The 21,791-nt window shown below is 41.8% G+C and overlaps 1 protein-coding gene and 1 non-coding gene across 2 annotated transcripts; both read right to left on the bottom strand.

The window, feature by feature from the left end:
• Window positions 1–819: 819 nt before the first annotated feature.
• Window positions 820–21,010, bottom strand: Rbm34 (RNA binding motif protein 34). Its single transcript, XM_051201492.1, has 11 exons — window positions 20,876–21,010; window positions 20,624–20,795; window positions 19,984–20,117; window positions 16,421–16,652; window positions 14,644–14,703; window positions 10,642–10,685; window positions 5,771–5,854; window positions 5,569–5,632; window positions 3,256–3,295; window positions 2,407–2,525; window positions 820–1,321 (listed from the first exon to the last, which is right to left on the bottom strand). The coding sequence occupies exons 1-11, from the start codon at window positions 20,923–20,925 to the stop codon at window positions 1,040–1,042; spliced, it is 1,281 nt and encodes a 426-aa protein (XP_051057449.1). The 5' UTR covers window positions 20,926–21,010; the 3' UTR covers window positions 820–1,039.
• Window positions 12,934–13,065, bottom strand: LOC127234781 (small nucleolar RNA SNORA72). Its single transcript, XR_007835602.1, has one exon. It is a non-coding gene; the product is annotated as a small nucleolar RNA SNORA72 (small nucleolar RNA).
• Window positions 21,011–21,791: the final 781 nt, after the last annotated feature.

The following is a 21,791-nucleotide window of genomic DNA, read 5'->3' as shown; positions in this document are numbered from 1 at the left end:
TACCTTTTAAACACCCCATTAGATTTTTCTACATGGGATTTCCCAAAGACAGAATTTTCAAAACTACTTAAGTAAGTGAAGCTGGGTGTTGGTGGTGCACACTTTCAATTCCAGCACTTGGGAGGCAGAGGCAGGCAGATCTCTGTGAGTTCAAGGCCAGCCTGGTCTACAGAACTAGTTCCAGGACAGGCTCCAAAGCAAAACAGAAACCCTGTCTCAAAAAGCCAAAATAAATAAATAAAAAATGAGTGAACACTCATGCTGCCCTTTTGCCTTCTTAAGTGACAGGATGTGTGTTTACTACAGATTGCCTGCCTAAATCAGCCACCTTGGCTTATCCGTCCCCCCCAATCCTTCATCCTGGATGGACCCAGCTTGGGCTTGGTGAGATCAGTGTCATTAGCTGGAACCAGGCCAAGCCCTTGTCCTGTCATTCATCATTAAAGTTTGTGATTTAATTACCATGATTCACTATGAAATGTTGTCTTTAAACTTTGTTGGACAGCTGTTTTATTCTGAGTGACACTAATTTAAAGATAATGTTTTCCTGAGAGAGAATCTTTCCTATAAACCAGCTTTAAAGCAACCTGTTAAGGACATTAATGAAGTCAGTCACACTTCTCCTGGTGTTCTTATTTGTTAGCAATTATTTGATGGATGGAGTAAGACAGAAATATAGATTTCTACTACAAGTTTGAGAGACAGAAAACTGAGTGGTGAAGAATGGGTGTTTATTATAAACAGCTGACAAGTCTTTCTTGGGGATCGTGACTACATTTGGGATCAGTATTCCCACAGTAACCATGTGAACACCTGGTCTAAGCACAACCAGTATTAATGTTTATTAGTTTTCTGTAAATCCATTTCTAAGAACAATGCTTCAAAGAAGCTTTACATATAATATGAACACACACAAAAAAAATACAAACAAACAGAAACGCAAATCACTGTGGAAGTCTCCACATTTTTCACACAATCCATACAAAATCCAGACATTTGTTGCAAGTATTCACCACAGAAAGGAAGGAGGTGGCTTCAGTCATTTCTGTTGTTTTTTTGGCTTCTTTGTTCTTACTTTTTTCTTTTGTCCTTTCTTCTTTTTCATGAGAATTGCCTTTTCGCCAATAAATGTATTTTTGGAATGTATTGAATCTTTGGAAGTAAAATTAAGCTTTTGCTTAGGTTTACTGGCATTCTTCAAGCTTGGATTTGAATTATGTTGTTTTAGTTTTTCTTTGTTAATAGAACGCATGACTCTCAGTTTTCTTCCCATTAGCTCAGAATTATTTAACTTCAAGGCAAGATGAACAGCATCTGTATTCTGTAATAATAATAATAGAAACATTAATTTCTACCAGAAACTCGTATGTAATGAGACCAGCAAAGTCAGAATTCAATGGTATATGTCAATCTTCAAGCTTGCATACAGAAGACCTCTCTGTCCTAGAGGTCAAATCCTAAGGATTTTAGCAGCCCTCCTTAAACACCCTATTGCTCATACTCAAGGTTATCTGGTAGCACTTAAAACTATCCCAGCAAATGCTCAGTTTCTTTAAAACAAAAAACAGCTCATGAGCCAACCTTCTGTAAAATTTCTATTGTAAATGGAAGGCAAGATACTCTCCTACAGTCCCTAAGATGTGGGACTAAAGATCCTAGAAGGTTCTATACCCCAAACTCCTATTCCAACACAGAATAATTAATATTATTTTGAATGTTGAGATGTTGAAAGAACTCTACAAGCTTCTTAAAGAGGTGAGTTACATCCAGACAGAGGAACAAATCAGTGCAACAGAGCAACAGAGACCTCAAGCACAGAGACTCTTCTAAAACCTCCCAGGCCATACCTATCAAGTCAAAGAGCCTATGCGCCGAACAGCTGTCTCACTCAGTAGTTAAGAGTACATATTGCTCTTAAGGAAAATTGGAGTTCACCCCAGCACCCATGCCAGGTGGCTCACAACCACCTGGAACTCCAGCTAGAGGGAAATCCCACATTTCTGGCAAGTGTAGTACCTACACTCACATACACAATATCCTGCTTCAGTATATTAAGAAACACTGATTAATACACTGAACTCAATATAAGTAACCTTGTATAGAGACTAAATTTCCTTCTAATGGTCAAATGTTTGCTCCATCTTATAGAAGGCAAAATTTAGAGGTTTTAGTTCCTCTGACACCCAACATCTAGGTTGTTACTTAGTACTGTTAGCATGTACAAACAAGGAACTACAATATGTTTTGTTTGGGACAGATGTAGCTACAACTCTATTGTGGTGGTGATGAATTTAGCTTCCCAAGTCAGAACCTGGGAATTCGAATAATAGCACTCTCTGAAAGGTGACAGCACTCACAACCACCGGACAGGCATTTCAAGAGCATCAGAGCAATTGTCCCCCATACCTCAAAGAGCACATAGCCAAACCCTCTGCCGACTCCTGTTTGTGGATTTCTCAAGATCCTCACTGCCACAATGTTTCCACAGTCCAGAAAGTGTTCCTCCAAAGCAGCCTCTTCAACTTCTACAAACAAATTCAAGCAAGTGAGGTGACTATGTGGACTCTTCTTAGAAAGCTGGAAAGGTCTGATAATGTTTTGAGGTAAGCAAAGCCCCATGCTTTTTTTTTTTTTTTTTTTTTTTTGATTGTTCAAGGCAGGGTTTCTCTGTGGCCTTGGAGCCAGCCCGTTTACTGTCTATAGCATGCCTCTTAAAGCTGCTCATAAGGTGCCGGGCAGTGGTGGTGCTTGCCTTTAATCCCAGCACTCATGAGGCAGAGGCAGGCGGATCTGAGAGTTTGAGGCCAGCCTGGTCTACAGAGTTCCAGGACAGCCAGATCTGTTATACAACCAAACTGTCTCGATAAAAAAAAACCAAAACAAAAAAGCTGGTCATAAGCAAATATTAAATTACTCAAGTTTTGTTTGTGTGGGTTTTGGTAGTAAGGGGATTGAACTCATCGCCTCACAAATGCCAGGGAGGTACTCTGCCACTGAGCAACAACTCCGGTTCTTTCTAAATTTTCCTCTGAGGCAGCTACTAAATTGCCCTTCACTATTCAATCATCTGCCTAGGCCTAAATAGCTGGGAATAAAGGTATGTACTAGGCCATGACACCAGAATTACTTAAGTTTCTTTTGTTGTTACTGTACTCATATGTGGTAGGTCAACCCCCTGGCCAATGAACTAAGTTCTGCTCCTTCTTTGTCATGTAATAACAACAGCTATACTTTTATTTGTTTAAATAGACTTACTGTAAGGGAGATTGCCCACAAATACAGATCTCTTGTCTCTCTGGAAAAAACCAAAACAAAACAAAGATGAATAAACCAGTGTTAGAAAACAGAAAATTACCCTGCACCCCACCCACTGCATATATCCCTCCACTGGCTGTGTCCTGCACTTCCTGCACTTCCTGGCTTGATCATATACCTGCCTATGTCTGCTTTGCTCTTCCTTCTGCATAGTAAGTTAGTGCTAGCATTGGAGGAGTGACTTCATTCACAGCAGCACTCACAGGGAAGCACAGGGACGATGTGATATTCTAAAGTTTTACCTGTGAGAGGCCAATCAGCAAACACGTTAGGCTCTAAAGCAGTGTGGTTCTCAACCTGTGAGTTGTGACCCCTTAAGTAATCAGATGACCCTTTCTTTCACAGGGGTCACCTAAGACCATCAGAAAACACGATATTTATACTACAATTCATAACAGTAGCAAAATTACAGTTATGAAGTAGCAATGAAATAATTTTATGGTTGGGGGTTACCGCAACATGAAGAATTGTATTAAAGGGCTAGCCAAAGCATTAGGAAGATTGAAAAACACTTAAAGAATCTAAGGGTAACAGGATCTCCACTGCAACTTCTCATCTTGCTATAATAGCTTAAATGCTTAAGTCACAAAAACAAACTTGTGGTTGTGTGCAGTTGATTTTATTAACAGATATGGTCAATGCACCAGAGCTTGTTGACCCTCCATGGTATCTATCTCCAGTCCAGCTAGAGGTTTTGCTCTGACAGTTCTCTTTTAACAGAGTAACCCTGACACTAAGAGATGCACACTGTTAGAGCTAACTCTACAATCCTTCAATGTCTGAAAACACAGCTGTCATATGCAATCTGGTCACATTGCTATAGTACTGAAACTTAGAATTTGCTCTTGGACAAGAACCAGACTTTGCATGAAGTGAGGCAAAGAAGGGTTTCATGGTTTGCCTGTTAACCTATCTACCCAATAACACTCTCATTCCCATACACCCATTAACCACACAAAGCTCTTGCCATTCCCTGGCCAAGTTAGGGTTTCATCCCCAGCACCTCCATTTCACAGACCTTGCCATTGCGCTTAGAAAAAACGATGCTCCCAGGTCAATCCTTTAAGACTCATATGACATCTATTCTCCTGCACACGGTCCTTGTCTTTTCTTATTGGCCTGTTCCCAGGTACACCATTCTGAGTGGACAAAACACGCTGTGCTTATGACAGCATTTACCATAAGACAGAGCCACAGCCTTGTAGGTGGCTGTACTCCATCTTGGCACAAGGACAGAGTTCAAAGCTGTCAGCAAGTCACAAGACCTAAAGGTCAAAGGTGTGGCTACAGAAGGATGTCTTAGTTTAAATAATAACAGACCTTGATCTGAGGTGTGGCTACATACTTGACCTCAAAGCTAGGGAACAAGAAATTTAGAGCTAATGTGTGGTTAATCCTTAGAATGAGTAAAGAAGTCTATTCCATACACATGATACTGTGTTCCCCTTTTTGGTTATGGTATATATGAGTGGCGAAAAATAAACTCGTGGCATTTCAGTATTGACTGATCTGCCCTCCTGACATTTATTCTGCCTCTCTCTCTTTATTATCTATAGTTTCCCTCATCCACTCTCCCCCACTCAGGTATGGACTTGGGGCCGCTCGGCATCCCCACAAAGACCACTCCCAACACAGCCTGTCCCCATGTGTCTCCAGCACACATCAAGTACACAGAGTCTTCAAACTGCTCCTTACCTCTAACAAATAACAATTTGCTTTTGGTTTCTGAGACAGGGCCTTACTGTACAGCCCAGTGTGGTCCAACAACATGTGATTCTCTTGCCTCTGCAAACCCAGACTGCCACAGGCATAAGCCAACAGCCTAACATGGACAACAACTTTCCTGACTGTATAGCCTGTTAAAATAGTGCTGGATCCCATGACCTCTTACTTTCTCTAAACACCTTGTCATGGGAGAGTGTCTTCAAATGGAAAGTGACCTGTTTGTGAAGGTATTGTTCACCTGAGTCTAGTGACTCTCTGGGCAGAAATCCTGTGTCCCTAAAGAACAAAGGTTTCTTTCTCCCATTTCCCTCCTGCTTACAACACTGGTTCCACCTTTCCACAAGGCACATGATAAGCTCTGCTTGTTGTCTTGTTTTCTTTTTTATTTCTTTGAAACACTGTCACCCAGGTGGGCCTGTAATTACTGTTGCTGCTTCTGTGTCACCCTCCTAATGCAGGGAGTACAGGTATGAGCTACCATATCTAGCTACCTAGTTAAGATTCTTAAACAAATCACATTCTACTTACAGAGGTGGTTTCAGATGCAAGATCAACTCGAATACGAAATCCTTCTTCAATCTGGGCCCCATTTCTAATCATAAAGACAAGAGGGGAATGGCTGTTGAAAATGAGCACTTACTTACGGAAATATTTGCTGTAATGAAACCAAATAGTAACCCATCTCTAGAGGACAAAGGACAACAGCGCGTTCAACCCCAGGCAGGGTTACCTTTGCAGTGCTCTTGTAGCAGCACTCTCATCCTTAAACACTACGTATGCATTGATGCTTTTCTGGTCGGGATGGAATTTACGTCTACAGAGAAAACAGAAGGGATAAAGATCACGTAAAACTTGCTAACATTAAACTCAAGAGAAAAATCTAGTTTTGTATCTGCAATCAATACATGATAAGAAACCGGGTGTTCATGGCACAGGCCTTTAATCCCAGCACTCAGGAGGCAGAAGCAGGTGGATCTGTGTGAGTTCAAGGCCAGCCTGGTCTACAGATCAAGTTCCAGGATAGGCTTCAAAGCTACACAGAGAAATCCTGTCTCAAAAAACAAAAACAACAACAAGAAAAACCTGATAAGACTTGAAGAGTGGAAGTTCCATATTTTCAAGTAGAAATCCATTAATTTGAAAAAGAGCAGATATATAAAGATAGCAAAAAGAACAAGAAGCCCACATTTTCTTGGGAGTCATCACTGTGAAGGAATGTTAAGAATAAGACACCCACATGTGTCAACTAGAACAAAAGAAGGATTAGAAATGTCATCCTGGCTCCAACTCTATAACTAGCAAAACTGTTCTTTTTCACTGCAAGATACACACCTAGAAAGTGAACATCCAAAACAGCTCTGCACATAGGAGCCAAAGCCTTGGCAGCCACTACCAACCCCCAGGAGCCCATCCATCGTTCTGATGGTCATCCCCATCTCTACTTCCATATGGACTGCTTCCCTTTTCCAATACAGCCCTCTAGCCCTATCTACTCCTATACATTACACTTTTACTTGTCCATTGTCCTTCAGTCTGTCTCTTGTTTGACCTGCATTATCTGCAACAGCCTGAATTTGGTGGCTGCAAGAAAGCAGTATGCCATGCACTTTTGTCTTCTGTACCTTGTATACTTGCTACATGGGTCCATTGTCAGGACCACCGTAAGTGTTATATTCTTTCTCAGAAAGGCATGTTATAGCTGCTCTTCATTTATATGTGAGTGTGCTTACACATATATATGTGCATGTATGTGTGGAGGCCAAAGTCAACCTCATCTGTCATCCCTCAAGTACTGTCTACCTTTTTTGTGTATATTTTAAAGTATTTGTTTATTTAGTTGTAGGTAAGGGGGACACCCACACTCATGTGCAAGCAGGGGACAGACAACTCACAGAAATTAACCCTTTCCTTCCAATATGTGGGTTCCAGGAATTGAACCAAGGTCACTGAGCTTGGAAGCAGGCACTTTTCCTTGCTGAGCCATTTCTGGCACTACCTAAATTTTTGAGAGAGGGTTTCTCATTGGCCTAGGTCTCACCACACAGGCTAGAGTGCCTGGCCACTGGGTACCAAGGATCTACCTGTCTCACCTCTCCAGCACAGAGATTACAAGTGTGCCAACCACTATGCCCAGGTTTTGTCTTGTTTACAAGCCATCTAGGAATCAAGCTTAGGTCCTCATGCCTGCAAAGCAACCAATTAACTGACTGAGCCATTTCCCTAAGCTAGCTTTTTACTGTTAAGAATTATGGCTGGTGCTGCTGCCTAAGGCCTATACTTACAAAAGGGTAATAATAATATGGAGGTGATTCAGTAGAAATAGTAATTAATATTAATGGTAAGATAGACTGGGGCTGAACAGATAGATGGCTCAATGGTTAAGAGCACTTGTTGCTCTTGATGGAAACCCACAAGGCAGCTCAAAACACAAGCATCTGTAACTCCCATTCCAGGGATGTGACATCCTTTTCTGGCCTCCTTGGACACTAAACACACACATATATACACAGGTAAACCACAATTGCATAAAAAATAAAAGTAATAAAAGTATATAAATCTTAGACAAAACAGTAAAATAGATGTAGTAATGTTCACTGGTCCTTGCCTAGAGAAGTCAACCTGGTGCTGAAGTAATTAAAGGGCCCACACACAAATGAGCACTCAGCAGTGCCAGGCATACACATGAACATGCTGCATCCCAGAATACCATCCTAAGTATTTTCTTTTGTTGTTGAAAAAAATAAATTATTTTTCAAGCTGGGTGTGGTAGCATACACCTTTAATCTGAGCACTGGGGAGGCTGAAAAGGGGTATCTGTGAGTTCAAGGCCAGCCTGGTTTACAGAGCAATTACCAGGACAGCCTCCAAAGCTACAGAGAAACCCTGTCTCAAAAAAACCAACAAATAAATAAATGATTAAAAAAAAAAAAAAAAAAAGCCCAGCAAATAAATAAATGATAAAAACAAAGCCCAAACAAACAAAAAATCATTTTTCATACAATGTAATCTGATCAGTTTTCCCTCCCTTATCTTTTCCCAGATCCTCTTCACCCATCCAACTCCATGCCTTTTCTCACTTTAAAAAACAGACAAAATAAAAAAAATAAAAACAGAAAAAAAGAAAATGTGAGAAATGTGCAGAAAGTATAATATATAAGTAAAAGACCAGGAAAGTAAAAAAAAAAAAAAAAACACCCAAACAAAACACTGAGTTAAAAAAAAAGACAAAAAACCCCACAAAATCCACTTTGAAAAATACCACTGAGTTTGTTTTGTATTAAGCATCTACTACTGCTGTGCATAGGATCTCACTTCGATGTGGTATACCTAGTGAGACTCCATTGGAAAAAAAAAAGACCAGGCTGGGAAAACCCACAGAAACAGCTGACCTGAACAAGAGGGAGCTCATGGACCCCGGTCTGATAGCTGTGAAACCATCATAGGACCAATCCAAATCCCCTGAACATGGGTGTTAGTTAGAACTGATGAGTCTATGGGGCCTCTGGTAGTGGATCAGTATTTATTCCTAGTATACAAATGGACTTTGGGAGCCCATCCCACAAAGAAGGATACTCTCTCAGCTTAGACACACAGGGGAGGGCCTAGGCCCTGCTCCATATGATATGACAGACTTTGAATATTTCCCTATGGAAGGCCTCACCCTCCCTGGAGAGCAGAAAGGGGATAGAATGGGAGTGGGGGGGGGCAGGGGAGGAGGGGAGGGTGAGGGAAGTGGGATTGACAGGTAAACCAAGCCTGTCTCAAATTGAAATAAACAAATATTATATATATTAAAAAAAAAGGACAAAGCTTTTGCATGCAGAATATATAACTCTCCCCCACCCCATCTGCCTGTTTCTCCCTCAAAAACAGAAAAGGACAGTAGTAAACAGGTGAAGGTTTTACAATACTTGACCAAACATGTAAATACCCAGAAAGCACATGAAAAGATACTTGCTATCTTAACCTATGTGAAAAATACAAAAGCACAGCCAGTAACCTTTAGAAAGGCTAACAATGAGTGACTGGCAGCACCCAGTATTGGGGAGGACAGGCACATCTGGTGTTCTTACCTCCCACTGGTAGAATATAAAGCCATGCAACAGTGATGGGGTGGTGGGTGACTATTTTTTAAGAAGCTAAAACACACTGACTATACAAGGTGCTGTCATTCTACCTCAGGGACTTTGTCAGAAGTAACTGCATACAAATGGTTTTAGCCCTTTAGCATGAAAGGTAAAAACTGAAATCATCTAAATGTTGAAGGCTAGTGAATAACCAAACTCAATGCTAATTTCCCACACAAAGAAACACTACTGACAAAGAACAGAACACTGGTCCACACAGCACAGATCTCAAATCCATGCTGAGGAAAGTCAGACTAGAAAATAGAGTGGGCTGGTGTGCTCAGAGGTAGTGTGTATGCTTAGCATAAACAAGGCCCCACATCCCATCCCCAGAATCAAGAAAGCAAAGCATCCATGAAGTAAGGGGAGTCTGCTTACATAACACACTAGTACACTCTGAGACAGACAAAGTAGGTAAGCAACTGGCTGCCTAGGGACAGAGGTGGAGCGACACTGCAAGGACACAGAAGGAGACTGGGCTAAGGAGGCATTCAGGATGAAGACTGTGGCAATGTTTTCACCAGAGCCCAAACGTCAACAGTCCTAAAGGTACTTAGATATTGAGATGTTTCCCTATACACTCAGCACTTAGGAAAGAAAGGCAGAAGAATAAGGAGTTCCATGCCTACTGAGCTACACAGCAAGATACTACCTCAAAAATGTAAGGATTGGCTGGGCATGGTAGTACATGCCTTTAATCTCAGCACTTAGGAGGCACAGACAAGCAGATCTGCATAATAAGACCAAACCAAACAAAGCATGGCTTGTGTAGTTCACTGGCAGAATAGTCACCTAGCATGTACAAAGTCCCGAGTTCAACCCCCAGAATAGCAAAAAAGAGCCCTAAAGTTATACATCTCAAATGTTCAATTTTACTGAAGGTATATTACACTTTTAACCAAAGAAGAAACAAAAGCAAAAACAAACCTAAGCATAAAGTTTCCCATAAGATTCCTCACATGGCCCCCCACACCAAAGTAAATGAAACAAAACATTTGTGACTTCTATCACAAATAGCTGGCCCTATCAAGCAATTAAAAAAAAAAAAAAGTAACTCAAAAGTCAAAAAAGAGCAAAACCCAGCAACCAATAAGATTAAAAGACAAAGGAATGCTCCCTGCATACAGGTGGATGCTCATTCACCTTAACCACAAAGACCACTTTCACGTTCTAAGCTGCCCTTGACCAAAAAGTCAAAACCACAATTTTTATAAAATTAACATCTACTCTTTATAAAATGTATGACTATAAACAGTGACTAACTCTGTGGGATAGCAGTCAAAATTTTAAATGCAAAGTTGCCTTACAAGTTCATCCTACAGAAAAATCAGAACATGCACAAAATTACCCAGATATAAGAACATTCATTCCAGTTATTTATGACCACAAGATTGTAAACTTACATAAATCAGGGTAGACCTCATAGAACATTAGGATGCTTTGAAAAAGGAAAATAATCTAATTATAAACTTACTTTATTGCAGCCAACTTTTTGGTTAGTGTTCCCTCTGCTGGCATCTTTTAAAAAGAAAAGAAAAAAAAAAACCCATCAAAAATCTGAATTTGGGGTATTTTTTCAAGTTGGTTAGCATTTTTAATCTTCCCCTTTTTTCTGCGCTGGAGACTAATTTCAGGGCTTCACGTATGTCATCACGTGGTCTCCCCTCTGCTACATCCCAGCCATGTAAGTTACATTTTAGCTAAAGCCAAAATATTCCAGCCACATGTAACTCAAAACACTTTAGGGAAATAGAATCAGAAATAACTATCCTAATGCTTATGAGTCAGGAGTTGTGGCACATATTTACAAACCTATAATCCCAGCACTCCAGACAAGATGAGAAATGTAAAATTACCCTCAGCTACAATAAGTTTGAGGTCAATGCTACAGGAAGTCCTACCTCAAAGTAGAAGGAGGGGCGGGGAGGGGGGACAGGAAGAGGACACCATGAGGATTAAGATAAAGGAACTCCACAGACAACATCACACTCTGTAGCCACTCTCAAACAACACAGGCATAAGTACAAGTACAGGCAATGGGTGCTCAAACTACAAGGTAACTCCAAGACAATGAAGAGTCAGGAAACACACAAAACAGTTTTATAAAGGAAATGTGTGTGTGGGGGGGAGCAACATTTATAAACTAAACCATACTTTTCATTCCATGTAATTTAAAACTTCTAAATTGGTTATGTGATTTTCTTTGCACCTAAGAGATTATATCCAGTGGGCCCCAAAATTCATGGAGTCTTTATTTGTTTTAGACAGGGTCTTTGTAGCCCAGGTTAGCCATGGACTCAGTGTTGTCGTTGAAGATGAGCTTGATCTTAGTTCTGTGGAACCAAGGGCACAGTACACCAGCAGCACAGTGACAAAGAAGCAGCTACAGGAGGGGTCACACAGGCTAACAAGTAGCTTCAGTTCAGGACAGTAAGTGCTGGACTGAAAAGATAGGCTGAGGAGCTCACAGAGCCCCTACACATGCCGTAGCCCAGGGGTGCTGTATAAAGAAAAGGAGATTGGAGGGAGAAAGCACAGCAGTCATCTGTCCTAACAAGAGGAAATAAAACGGCTGCAGAGATGGCTCAGCAGCAAAGAACACTCAGTACTTTTCTAGAGGACCCAGGCTGGTCTCCCAAAACCAACACGAGCTCACAACTGCCTACAACTCCAGTCAGTTCAAGGAGCTCTGGTGCCCTCTTCTGGCATCTAACAGCACTGCATGCATATGACACAGTCATTATTGAAGGCAAAACACCCACTCATACACATAAAAATAAATCTTAAAAAGAGATTCTTAATAAAAATAAACATTTTAAAAAGAAGCCAAGAATAGACATAGGCCAAGAAGAAAAGAAAGGAATAACTCAATTAGGGAAAACCCCATGTGCTGTGGGACAATCCTTTCTACACTATGAATATGTATTACTCTCATTGGCTAATAAAATCTGATTGGCTAATAGCCACCCAAAACCATATAGGCAGTATGATCAAACAAATACAGGGAGAAAGAAGGGAAGAGTCAGATATACCAGTCAGTCACCAAAGGAGCAAGAGATGCTAGCAGACAGGTAATGCCACAAGCCACACAGCAATACATAGATTAATAGGAATGGATTAATTTAAATGTAAGAGAGTTAGCTAGTAACAAGTCATACTAAGTCTCTGTGAGGTAATTTCAAAAGAGCTGCTGGGACAGGAAAACTCCACCTACACCATTTTGAAAAGCAAGTAGAGCAAGTAATAGGCCAAGTGATCCAAAGGAATCTTGAAAGGAGTTGTAGTGATATATTATTTATGATTTATTAAAGCTTGACTGAGGATTCATAAAAGCAAAGTCAGCCTTAAGCTACAGAGATGAGGCAGTAGTGATACACACCTTTAATCCCAGCAGCCAGAAGCTAGGAGGTGGTGGTAGACACCTTTAATTTTAGGACTAAGAATTAAGAAGTAGATGGATCTCTGTGAATCCAAGGCCACACAGATCTACACAAGAATGAATCATTCTAAAAGAGAATTATAGCTCACATCTTTAATCCCAACATTAGGGAAGTATATAAGAAAGAAGCAAGGTCTCAGTAAAGAATTCATTGTCCAGTCACACTGAAGAGAGGTTACAGTCTGAGGCTTGGTGGAGACAGGATCAGCCCTTTTAGCCTGAGGGAGAGGTAAGAAGCTAGTGGCCAGCTGCTTTACTTTTCTGATATTCAGCTTGAAGTTTGAACCCCAATATCAATCTCTGGGTCATTTATTATTTCTTTTCCAGGCTTGTCACCAGCACTTAGAAAACCAGACCTAGGTAAAGAACTAGGCCCGGGGACACATGCATGGCCTTACTATAGCGAATGTCTAGCCCGCCCTGATTATCAATGAATCAGAACAGTGAGAATATTCGCAGTCTGGGTCCTTTATTAATTCATGTTACAGGAGGTAACCACAGGCATCCCGTAACTAAGGTGTGGCCAAGGCACCCCAGTAAGTGGGTCAGGTAAGAGCTTCACATTGGGAAATGAAGCTCAGAGAGCAGATGAAATAAGTGGTAATAGTAAGAAAATGAACTTGTCAACTGTCAAAATCTTAGAAAAATGTCTACTTTTTTTTTTTAAGATAAAGACTGCCCTGGAACTCAATTTGAAGATCAGGCTGCCCTTGAACTCACAGAGATCAGCCTGCCACTGCCTTCTGAATGTGTGTACCATCACCTCCTGGCAAAAATGTATGCTTTTAAAGAAGCAGAGGAGTTTTTCCCTTGGGACACTTTGGCAACCTTGAGGGACACCTTTGTTAGATGGGAAAAGACTGCAGGCAGTTAAGTGGGTAATCCAGGGACAGGGCAAGGCATCCTAGAACGCACAAGGCAGCAGCAACAAAACCATCCAGCCCATACCTTAATGGTGTGGAGACTGAACAACTACAAATGCTAGGCAAGCATTCTCTGAGAAGCCCTTTGAGAATCATGTAAGAGCAATTAGAAACAAGGTAAGCACTACCTGTACATGTTAATTACACTGAAAATAATGTTCAAAAACATACATACTGCTGGGTGTGAGGATGCACACCTCTAATTCCAGCACTCAGGAGGCAGAAGCTGGTAGATTTCTGTGAATTCTAGAACAGCCTGATGTTTTAGTGAGTATCAAGACAGTAGGGGCCATGTAGTAAGACTGTCTCAAAACAAACAAACATATACTTTAATGTGTATTTCATCTTCTGAGAACATCAGCATAATTGGCTGAGGGTGAAACTAGATACCAATCACTTCTGCAAGTGCCTAAGCAATGCCTTCAACAATCACACTCATCCCCTGCACACCACACTGTTACAGAATAATCTTTTTACAGACTGAAGATGACTCTTTGCCAAGGCACCTTCTGATTGGATTAATAAAGATGACTGGCCAATAGACAGGCAAAAAGAGGTTAGTCAGGAGAACCAAATTGAGAGGATGCTGGTGTTGTACTTTAAGAAAAGCAGCGTGAGAAAGACACCACTGCGGAGTTAAGGGAGTCACCAGGACACCAGAGAGATGCAAGATGAACATGTCATGCTGAAAAAAGGTACCACCACATGGCAGAGCAGATAAGAAATATGGGTTAATTTAAGTTGTAAGGGCTAGTATTAAGTCTACACTACAGGCTGAGCATTTATAATTAATAAGTATCAGTGTGGTCATCGAGTATGGCAGTCCTGACAAAAAATTCTGCCTACACAATACAAGTCAGGCTGCCTGCAACTTGAGAGAGGCTGCTTGGTGAGGAGCAACATTTCTGCCTACTCTGACAGCAGATACAATCATCTGCCTGACCACCAAACCCTAGAGTTAGCCTTGGTGACAGATATCACCTTACTGTGTGAACTCATGCAGATACCTACCCAGTGCAGACTCAGCAGTGGACACTAGACACCAAGAGGCCAGCAGGGTTGATTTACAGATAAAGCACAGTGACATGCATTTTTCAGGGGAGAGGACACTTACCACAGAACGAAATCGTACGGATTCTATCTGTCCATATTCTTTTAAAAATGACTTCAGCTTCTAAAATAAACAATATACACATACAAGTTAGCTAATACCCTGAACATCTGTGTCACAAAAGGAATAATGGAAATGGTTTAAGCACCCTTCACTGCTAACTTTAAGAACATTCCAGAACCAACTGTAGTATCATACACCTGTTATACTAGCACTAGAAACACGAAGTGGAGGCAAGAAGATTAATGTTTACATCCAGTGTCTAAAAACCAAAGAGCATGTAAAAGACAAAACAAAACAAATGACTATTCAATTGGATAGGCAAGAAGATTTTACAGAAACTTTGGAAGAAGAAAAACACAATTCAGGTTCATATTAGCATTCATTCATGACCTGCATGCTAGTTGTGTTTGTTTCAATGTTTATAATCTGTGAGACACTTAAATTGAGGTTAGACTTGTAGCCTGCCTTTTAATGATGCTGTCCCACAGGGAAATTCTCTAGCTGTTTAACTCAGACACAATGGTAAGGCGAATCCTAGTTAGTCATTTTGGGGCATTAGTCTTTGACTATCTCAAGATATGAAGAACTTACATTTTTGAGGGGTAGGAGAATAATTTCCACAACTAATTCTAATTAAAAAGCTATTTATGTATGGATATTTTTACAGAGCACCATAATAGCACACTCTTCTCCTCTAAGTTATTAAGACCTAAAAGAAAGATCATAACCAACAGAAAAATATGAACAGGAGGCCGAGGCAAGTTGATTGAGATCTCAAGGCTAGGCTAGGATACATAAGATAATTCATATGAGATCCATACCAAACTGTCAAAAACACCTGAACATGGTATTTCATTCTCATACTTGGGAGGTAGAGGCAGAAGGATTGCCATGAGCTAGAGGCCACAATAAAGACGTAACAAGGTCTTGTCTCAAAAATAAAAGGAGGACTAGAGAAGAGTACTCAGTAGTTAAGAGCACTTGTTACTCTTGCAGAGGACCTGGGTTTGGTCCCCAACACCCAAATGGTAGCTCACAATCATCTGTTACTCCACTTCCAGGGAATCCAATGCCTTCTTATGACCTCCACAGGTAACAGGCACATGTGTAGTACACATACATATGTGAAGGCAAAATATTCATACACATAAAACAAATCTAAAAAGATTTTTTAAAAAGGACAGCACATGATATTTTTACAAATCAAACACTAGGGGACAAAATAAGGTTGCTTTGTTTCTAAGGAAGAAGAATATAAACCTATCCTTCCAAAGATGAGCAGGATCTGGGCCTGAGAACTGCTCATGCAGCGACTACCAATCACATGTACACAGAAGGCAAAAGGAATGGCTTTAATGAACGCTGCAGAACGTGCTCATTCTTCCATACAACAAATATTCATTGAGCCCACACCATGTATTAGGCACCTTCTCATGTGTTCCAGATAGAATACTGAAGAAGAGAGAGAAATACACAGGAAGGAAGCCGAAGGGAGGGGGGAGCCAGAAAAAGGCACTGCTGTTTCAAACATGACCTTCAGAAGCTGAAATTAGGGGTGGGAGCCAAGCCCCAGCACCACACACAAATACACAAACACACAGCCTGCACTGAAACTGTGACTACAGAATCAGGGAGGTGCTGGCACTGGAACCCATCTATGGTATGGTGATTAGAAAGCACACTGAAGCTACTGCAATGAGTTATCAACTATTAGCTCAATAAAAAAAGCAATCTTAGTCAATAACTTCTCCAGGTTTATACTACCCATCCCACTCACCTTCTTATTACATGTGACAGGCAAATTGCCAACAAACACAGTCCTCTCATTTTTCAACCGCTCTTCTTCAGGGTTGAGTGGAACTTTTGTTCTTTGGTCCCCATCAAGGCTGAGGGCAACACCAAGTGCCTCTCCACCTGCTGCTTTACCATGAGACTGAGACTTTCTCCTTTCCTGCCCCTGTTGCTGATGAATCTCTTCTTCTAGATCAGCATTTGCTAGAGCACTTTCCCTAGTTTTTAAAAGAATAATCAAAGAGTCAAAAAAAAAAAAAAAAAAACCAACAAACAAAACAACACTTGTCAAAGCTAATCCTAACTTCTCAGTGCAAACATCTCCTGCAGGTTTCTGCTTCCCAAAATAATGCTTAGCATGCATAAACTTACCACAAGTGTCAAAGCAGCATTATTCTTAAAAAGGTAACTGATAGGAAAATCCAATATTTGAAGACATACTAAAGAACCAGGCAATAGTAGCTGCATAAAAATTTCTAAAGAAAAACCAGTCCACTTAAAGCTCTTCGAGGTTCACTTTACACTCGACTGATGCCTAATTTATCATTCTCTGCCTTTGAACTGAGAGATTGCAACATTCTCTCAGAATCTAGAAAGGTTGATATGCCCACCAAACACTCTGAAAACAGGATCCAGTCCATTGAGAAAATCAGTCCTTGCTTTTATGAGTTCTGTCTAGATGAAGGACTGCATACTAAAGTAAGTTCTGAAATGGATTTACAACAGACTACCAGTGCATTCAGACAATAAGGTCTGATGTCACACTGACAAGAGGGATCTTAAGTTGAGAGAAAAGAATGGGCAACAGGAGCCATGCAGTGCCTCGTTCACCAGTGGACACTTGCTGGGCTCCCAGGGTGCTACTTAAAAGCTTTTCAGCAGCGCACTAGAAAGGCAAGCAATTATCACAGGCAACAGCTAAATACCTGTAACAGGACTGTAAGAGAAACAGAAGACCAAGAAAGGCTTCTCAAAGAAGGAAGCAGTTTTTACCAGTCTTTAATAAATGTAATTATTATATGTATATACATCAGATCAAAAATTCCATCAAGAGCCCAAGTCTAACATTCTGTTCACTTCAATGTCTAATGCACCTGGCAAGAAAAAGGGATGAAGGGGCCCACAGAAGGTCAGGGAGTTTCAACCTATCCGTGCTCTTTCAAGATTGAAGGCCTAAGACCGAAAGGTCTAAGGTAAGGCTACTAAAGGATGTTTGGCCTTTAGTGTGGTCACTGAAAATCTTAACGTAGATAACAGAATAATTGATTTAAGGTGTAGTTAATTAAATGTCTTAATCCTCAAGGCCAGATAATAAGAGGTTTGATCTAAAGTGTAGTTATTAGTTATTTTGAGAAATAAGGAAGTAATTATATCTGTTTGTTCCCTGTACCATAGTAAAGAAGTCTTTTGCCTCCCCCTACCCACCCCCAATTTGGTTGGGGTATATAAGAATTTTGAGCAACAAACTTAGGATCCCAGTATTCACTGGATGCCTTCCCAACTTTATCTTCTGCCTCTAGCCTGTTTCTTTCCTCAATCCACACTCGCCCTCTCCGGTACAGACCAGACAGGTTGGCAGGACCCGACAGTCCTGGTGAGCATGTAATGCAAAACCACTTGACTTTATCCTTTGGAAGACAGGAAACTATCCCTGACCAACTACCCAAAAACATCACTTGGGCAGAGTGACACATACCTGGGTACTAGGGTTATACTTCAAAAATTAACCTAAGACCAGAGACACATCTCAGCAAAGCACTTTGCCTAGCATGTGTTTTTGTTTGTTCAATGTCCAGCACTACAGGAAGAGAAGGAGGGGGAAGGGAGGCAGGCAGGCAGGCAGGGAGGGAGGGAGGGAAGGAGAGAAGGGGGAGGGAGAAGGTCAGGCAGACAGGGAGGGAGGGGAGGAGGGGGGAAGGGAGAAGGGCAGGCAGAAAGTCAGATACACAGGAACATATACAGACAGGCAGGCCCAAGTCAATCGTGAAACAGAAAAGACAGAAAGAAAACAAGGTGTTTAGGAGCAAATAGGAAAGATAGTGTCATGACACCTAGGAAAAAGGAGGCCAGCCAGAGCAAGGATGGAGATGGAAAGAAGACAAACTAAAGAGAAAACTAAAGAGAATTAAAGAACAGTACTAGCTCAATGACTCAGAAGCTACAGAAGGAGGATCTTAAGCTTAGGTGTAACAGACTGGCTTACAGAAATAGTAAGACTGTTCTTTCCAGTAACAAAACAAAACAAACCAAGAGCTTCAGGGCTTAACCACTAGGAGCTACACATGGAGAGGAACAGCGCTGGTTTACACAACTAACTAGAAGTGAAGCATCAGTAATGCAGGAGGGTTTCAGTTTGAAGCCTTCTTTTTGCTGTTTTGTTGTAAGAAAGGGTTTCATGCAGCCTAGGCCTTCCTCAAACTCACTATACAGCCTAGAATAGCTCTGAATTTCTGTTCCTACTGCTTAAAGCTCTCAAGTGCTGGGACCCCAAGTATGTGTTACCACACATGGTTTAGGCAACAGCTAGGGACTGAACCTAGGGCCTTCTGTGTGCTAGGCAAACACGCAACCAACTGAACTACATCCCTAACCTCACCTTTAGGGAAACAAGGGATATACAGGTGCAGATGGTGCCAGTCAAGACTGAAAAGGTCTAGAGATCAAGGCAGACATACAGGGCAGTGCCCACAAAGAACAGTGGAGAGAAGATGACAAACATGAACTCTTTCCTAAGAGCAATCTAAAGAAAAGGTGTTCACCTTAATTTGGAGAGAAAACAACAGAGTAGAGCAGAAATACCGCTCACATAATTTACCACCTTCGAGTTGGTAGTTAGCAACTAGCAGTCCTCGGAATATGCATGACTTCCACATGCCACCATGGCATGGGTGCATCAACACACATACATACAATAAACATAATAAAAACTATTAAAAATTTTCTGAAAGAGGGTTAAAAAAATGTGAAAATAGGTTTGAAGGAGTGGAAAGGAATTCAAGTCCAAGGCTTTGTGTCACATGACTATAATCCAAACTTGGGAAACTGGGGTGGGATGGTCAGGAGCTAAAGTACAGCTCAGGTTACATAATGAGTTCAAGGACTACCTGAGATGTAAGAAACCCCTGCCCCCTCCACCTCCCCAAAAAGAATGAGGAAAGTGGTAATGGTGTAGCTGTTTGGATACTAACTCAAATATTCTTTTTTTTTTTTTTAAATTAAGTTAATGAGGAAAGTTTGTTTTCCAAGTGAAAAATCATATCATGTTTGACAGACATACTGAAACACTGCTGACATAAACCACAGGGCTACTTCCTTGCAGGGAGGAGTGATGGGGTAAGGACCTAACAAGGAAGGCCCAGAAATAACTAGAGGCAGCTGTGGAAAGTAATGTGAAAGACCTAGAGGCTTTTCTAACTTAACTGCTCACTTTGGATAAATGTGTTTTTTTTATTTTTAACTCTGTAGACTACGACACTTTATCTATTTTTCTTAATTTTAGAAATATGCAATGAGAAAAAAAATTAAGATGAACACTGATTTTTCACCAACCTGTTTGCCAGTCTCTTGTCTGCATCAGAGAGTTTCTTCGCTTTCACTTTTTTTGCAGGTTTTTGCAAAGCTGGCTTTTTAATCTGTGATGTATCTTCTTCTTCGTCATCACGTTTTCTTTTTTTAGATGTTTCCTTTCAAAAGTTTAAAGTCATACTTATGTCAAACTCTACTGTGGTGTCTTTCTAAATCGACACGTCTTCTCCCTCGCTGATTAAAGAGAGAGGCAGAGGATTCTGACAGTAGTCATGAAACCAGATTTGAGGGGTTTGGCCAGGCACTCCTGTGATACCAGCTCTTCAGTGGAAGGCTGAGAGACAGAAGTATGGCATCTACGCCTCGGTGTGTACCACTAGCCCGGGCAAGTAGTGAGACCTTTTCTCAAAATGATACGATGGAGCAGACTTGTAATCTCGGTACTCAAGAAGCTGGAGGAGGAGGACCAGAAGTTTAAGATCATCCTCGGGTACATCACAGAATTTGAGGCCTAACTAGGCTACAAGAGCCCCTGCCAATCAATAAATAGGGCTGAGGGTGAAGTGTTTGCCCAGCTCCGGGATCTGACAACTACTGCTGTCAGGCGAGTTACCCTCTAAATCTAGTTCTAAAAAGATACTAAAGACGCAGCCCGGAGACTCACCTGGGGCACAGGCACGAACACAGGTGGTGCGCGTGGCTCCGCGGTGCTGAAGAGAGCAGCCAGCCGCCCCGTCCCGCCTCCAGGAGGGCGCTGGCCGCCCCGCAGGCTGTCGGCAACCTGTCCCACCAGGTAGTCGGCGGCCGCATTCCCCACGCCATCTTCAGGGCTCTGTCTGCAAACACAGGCACATTCTCAGCCAACCCGCGAGCCACTCACCACCCGGCACCTTCACCAACACCGCGCATCACTCACCTCCGATCCTGGCCCTTCTTTCTCTTGGTTTCCTTCCCTCCCAAAGCCATGCTTAGACCTGAGCTTCCGGAACAGCCGCAGCGTGAGTCCGCACTTCCGGGCTCCGGCTAGTCCTGCGTTCTCACTGGTTCCGGGTTCCGGGAGCCTTCGGGTTCCGACTACTTCCATTCCGAGGCCTTGCTCTTCCGCTCAGGACCACGCCCCTTCCTCTCTAAGCGGTCTGCGGCTGCGCAGTAGCCCTACCCGGCTAAGGCTCTGTGGAGCGGATGGTTCAGGAGGGCATTTTGTCATGTTAGCCCAGCTTGTCAGGGAAACCTGGGCTTGGGAGTGCACCAAGTCTAACGAGTAGCTGAGGGTTCAAGTGCGAATGAGGGTCAGCCAAGCATGATGGCTCATGTCTTTAATCCCAAAATGTGGGGGTCGAGGCAGCCGGATTGCCACGAGTTCCGGGCCAGCCTAAACTACACAACTTCAGGATAGCTTTGGCTACAGAATGAGATCTTGTCTCAAACAAAACAAAATATAGCAGGGTTAGACAGAGCGTTCACAGCTGCCTATAACTCTAGCTTCAGAGAATCTGACCTTTTCCCAGCCTCAGAGGACAAGCACAAACATGCAGAGACGCACATGAATATTAAATCTTTAAATTAGGTATAGTGGTACACATCTTTAATCCTAGCACTTGAAAGGCAGGGACAGGCAGAACACTATGAGTTTGAAGCCAGTCTGTCCCAGCAAAAAAAAGTTCTACCACGGCCCAGGCCTGATGGAGAGGACTCTGTCTCAAAAACAAAAATAAATAGTTAAAAAAAAAAAAAAAGATTATTTATTTACATTCCAATCCCAGTTCCCCCTCCCTCCTCTCCTCCCATTCCTTCCACTTTTCCCCCAACCCCACCCCCATCTGCTCCTCAGA

This window comes from Phodopus roborovskii, unplaced genomic scaffold, assembly GCF_943737965.1.
Source record: "Phodopus roborovskii unplaced genomic scaffold, PHOROB, whole genome shotgun sequence".
In the NCBI taxonomy this organism is placed as follows: domain Eukaryota; kingdom Metazoa; phylum Chordata; class Mammalia; order Rodentia; family Cricetidae; genus Phodopus; species Phodopus roborovskii.
This window is presented reverse-complemented; position numbering and strand designations above follow the sequence as displayed.

What these genes read in the sequence shown, in the direction of transcription:
- Rbm34 (XM_051201492.1), bottom strand. Translation starts at nt 20,925, where the DNA reads ATGGCTTTGGGAGGGAAGGAAACCAAGAGAAAGAAGGGCCAGGATCGG. An exon ending in CCGTACGATTTCGTTCTGTG is followed by an intron (nt 10,686 to 14,643) that starts GTAAGTGTCCTC and finishes TCTTTTTAAAAG; the next exon opens with ATGCCAGCAGAGGGAACACT. An exon ending in TTGCATCTGAAACCACCTCT is followed by an intron (nt 3,296 to 5,568) that starts GTAAGTAGAATG and finishes GGTTTTTTCCAG; the next exon opens with AGAGACAAGAGATCTGTATT.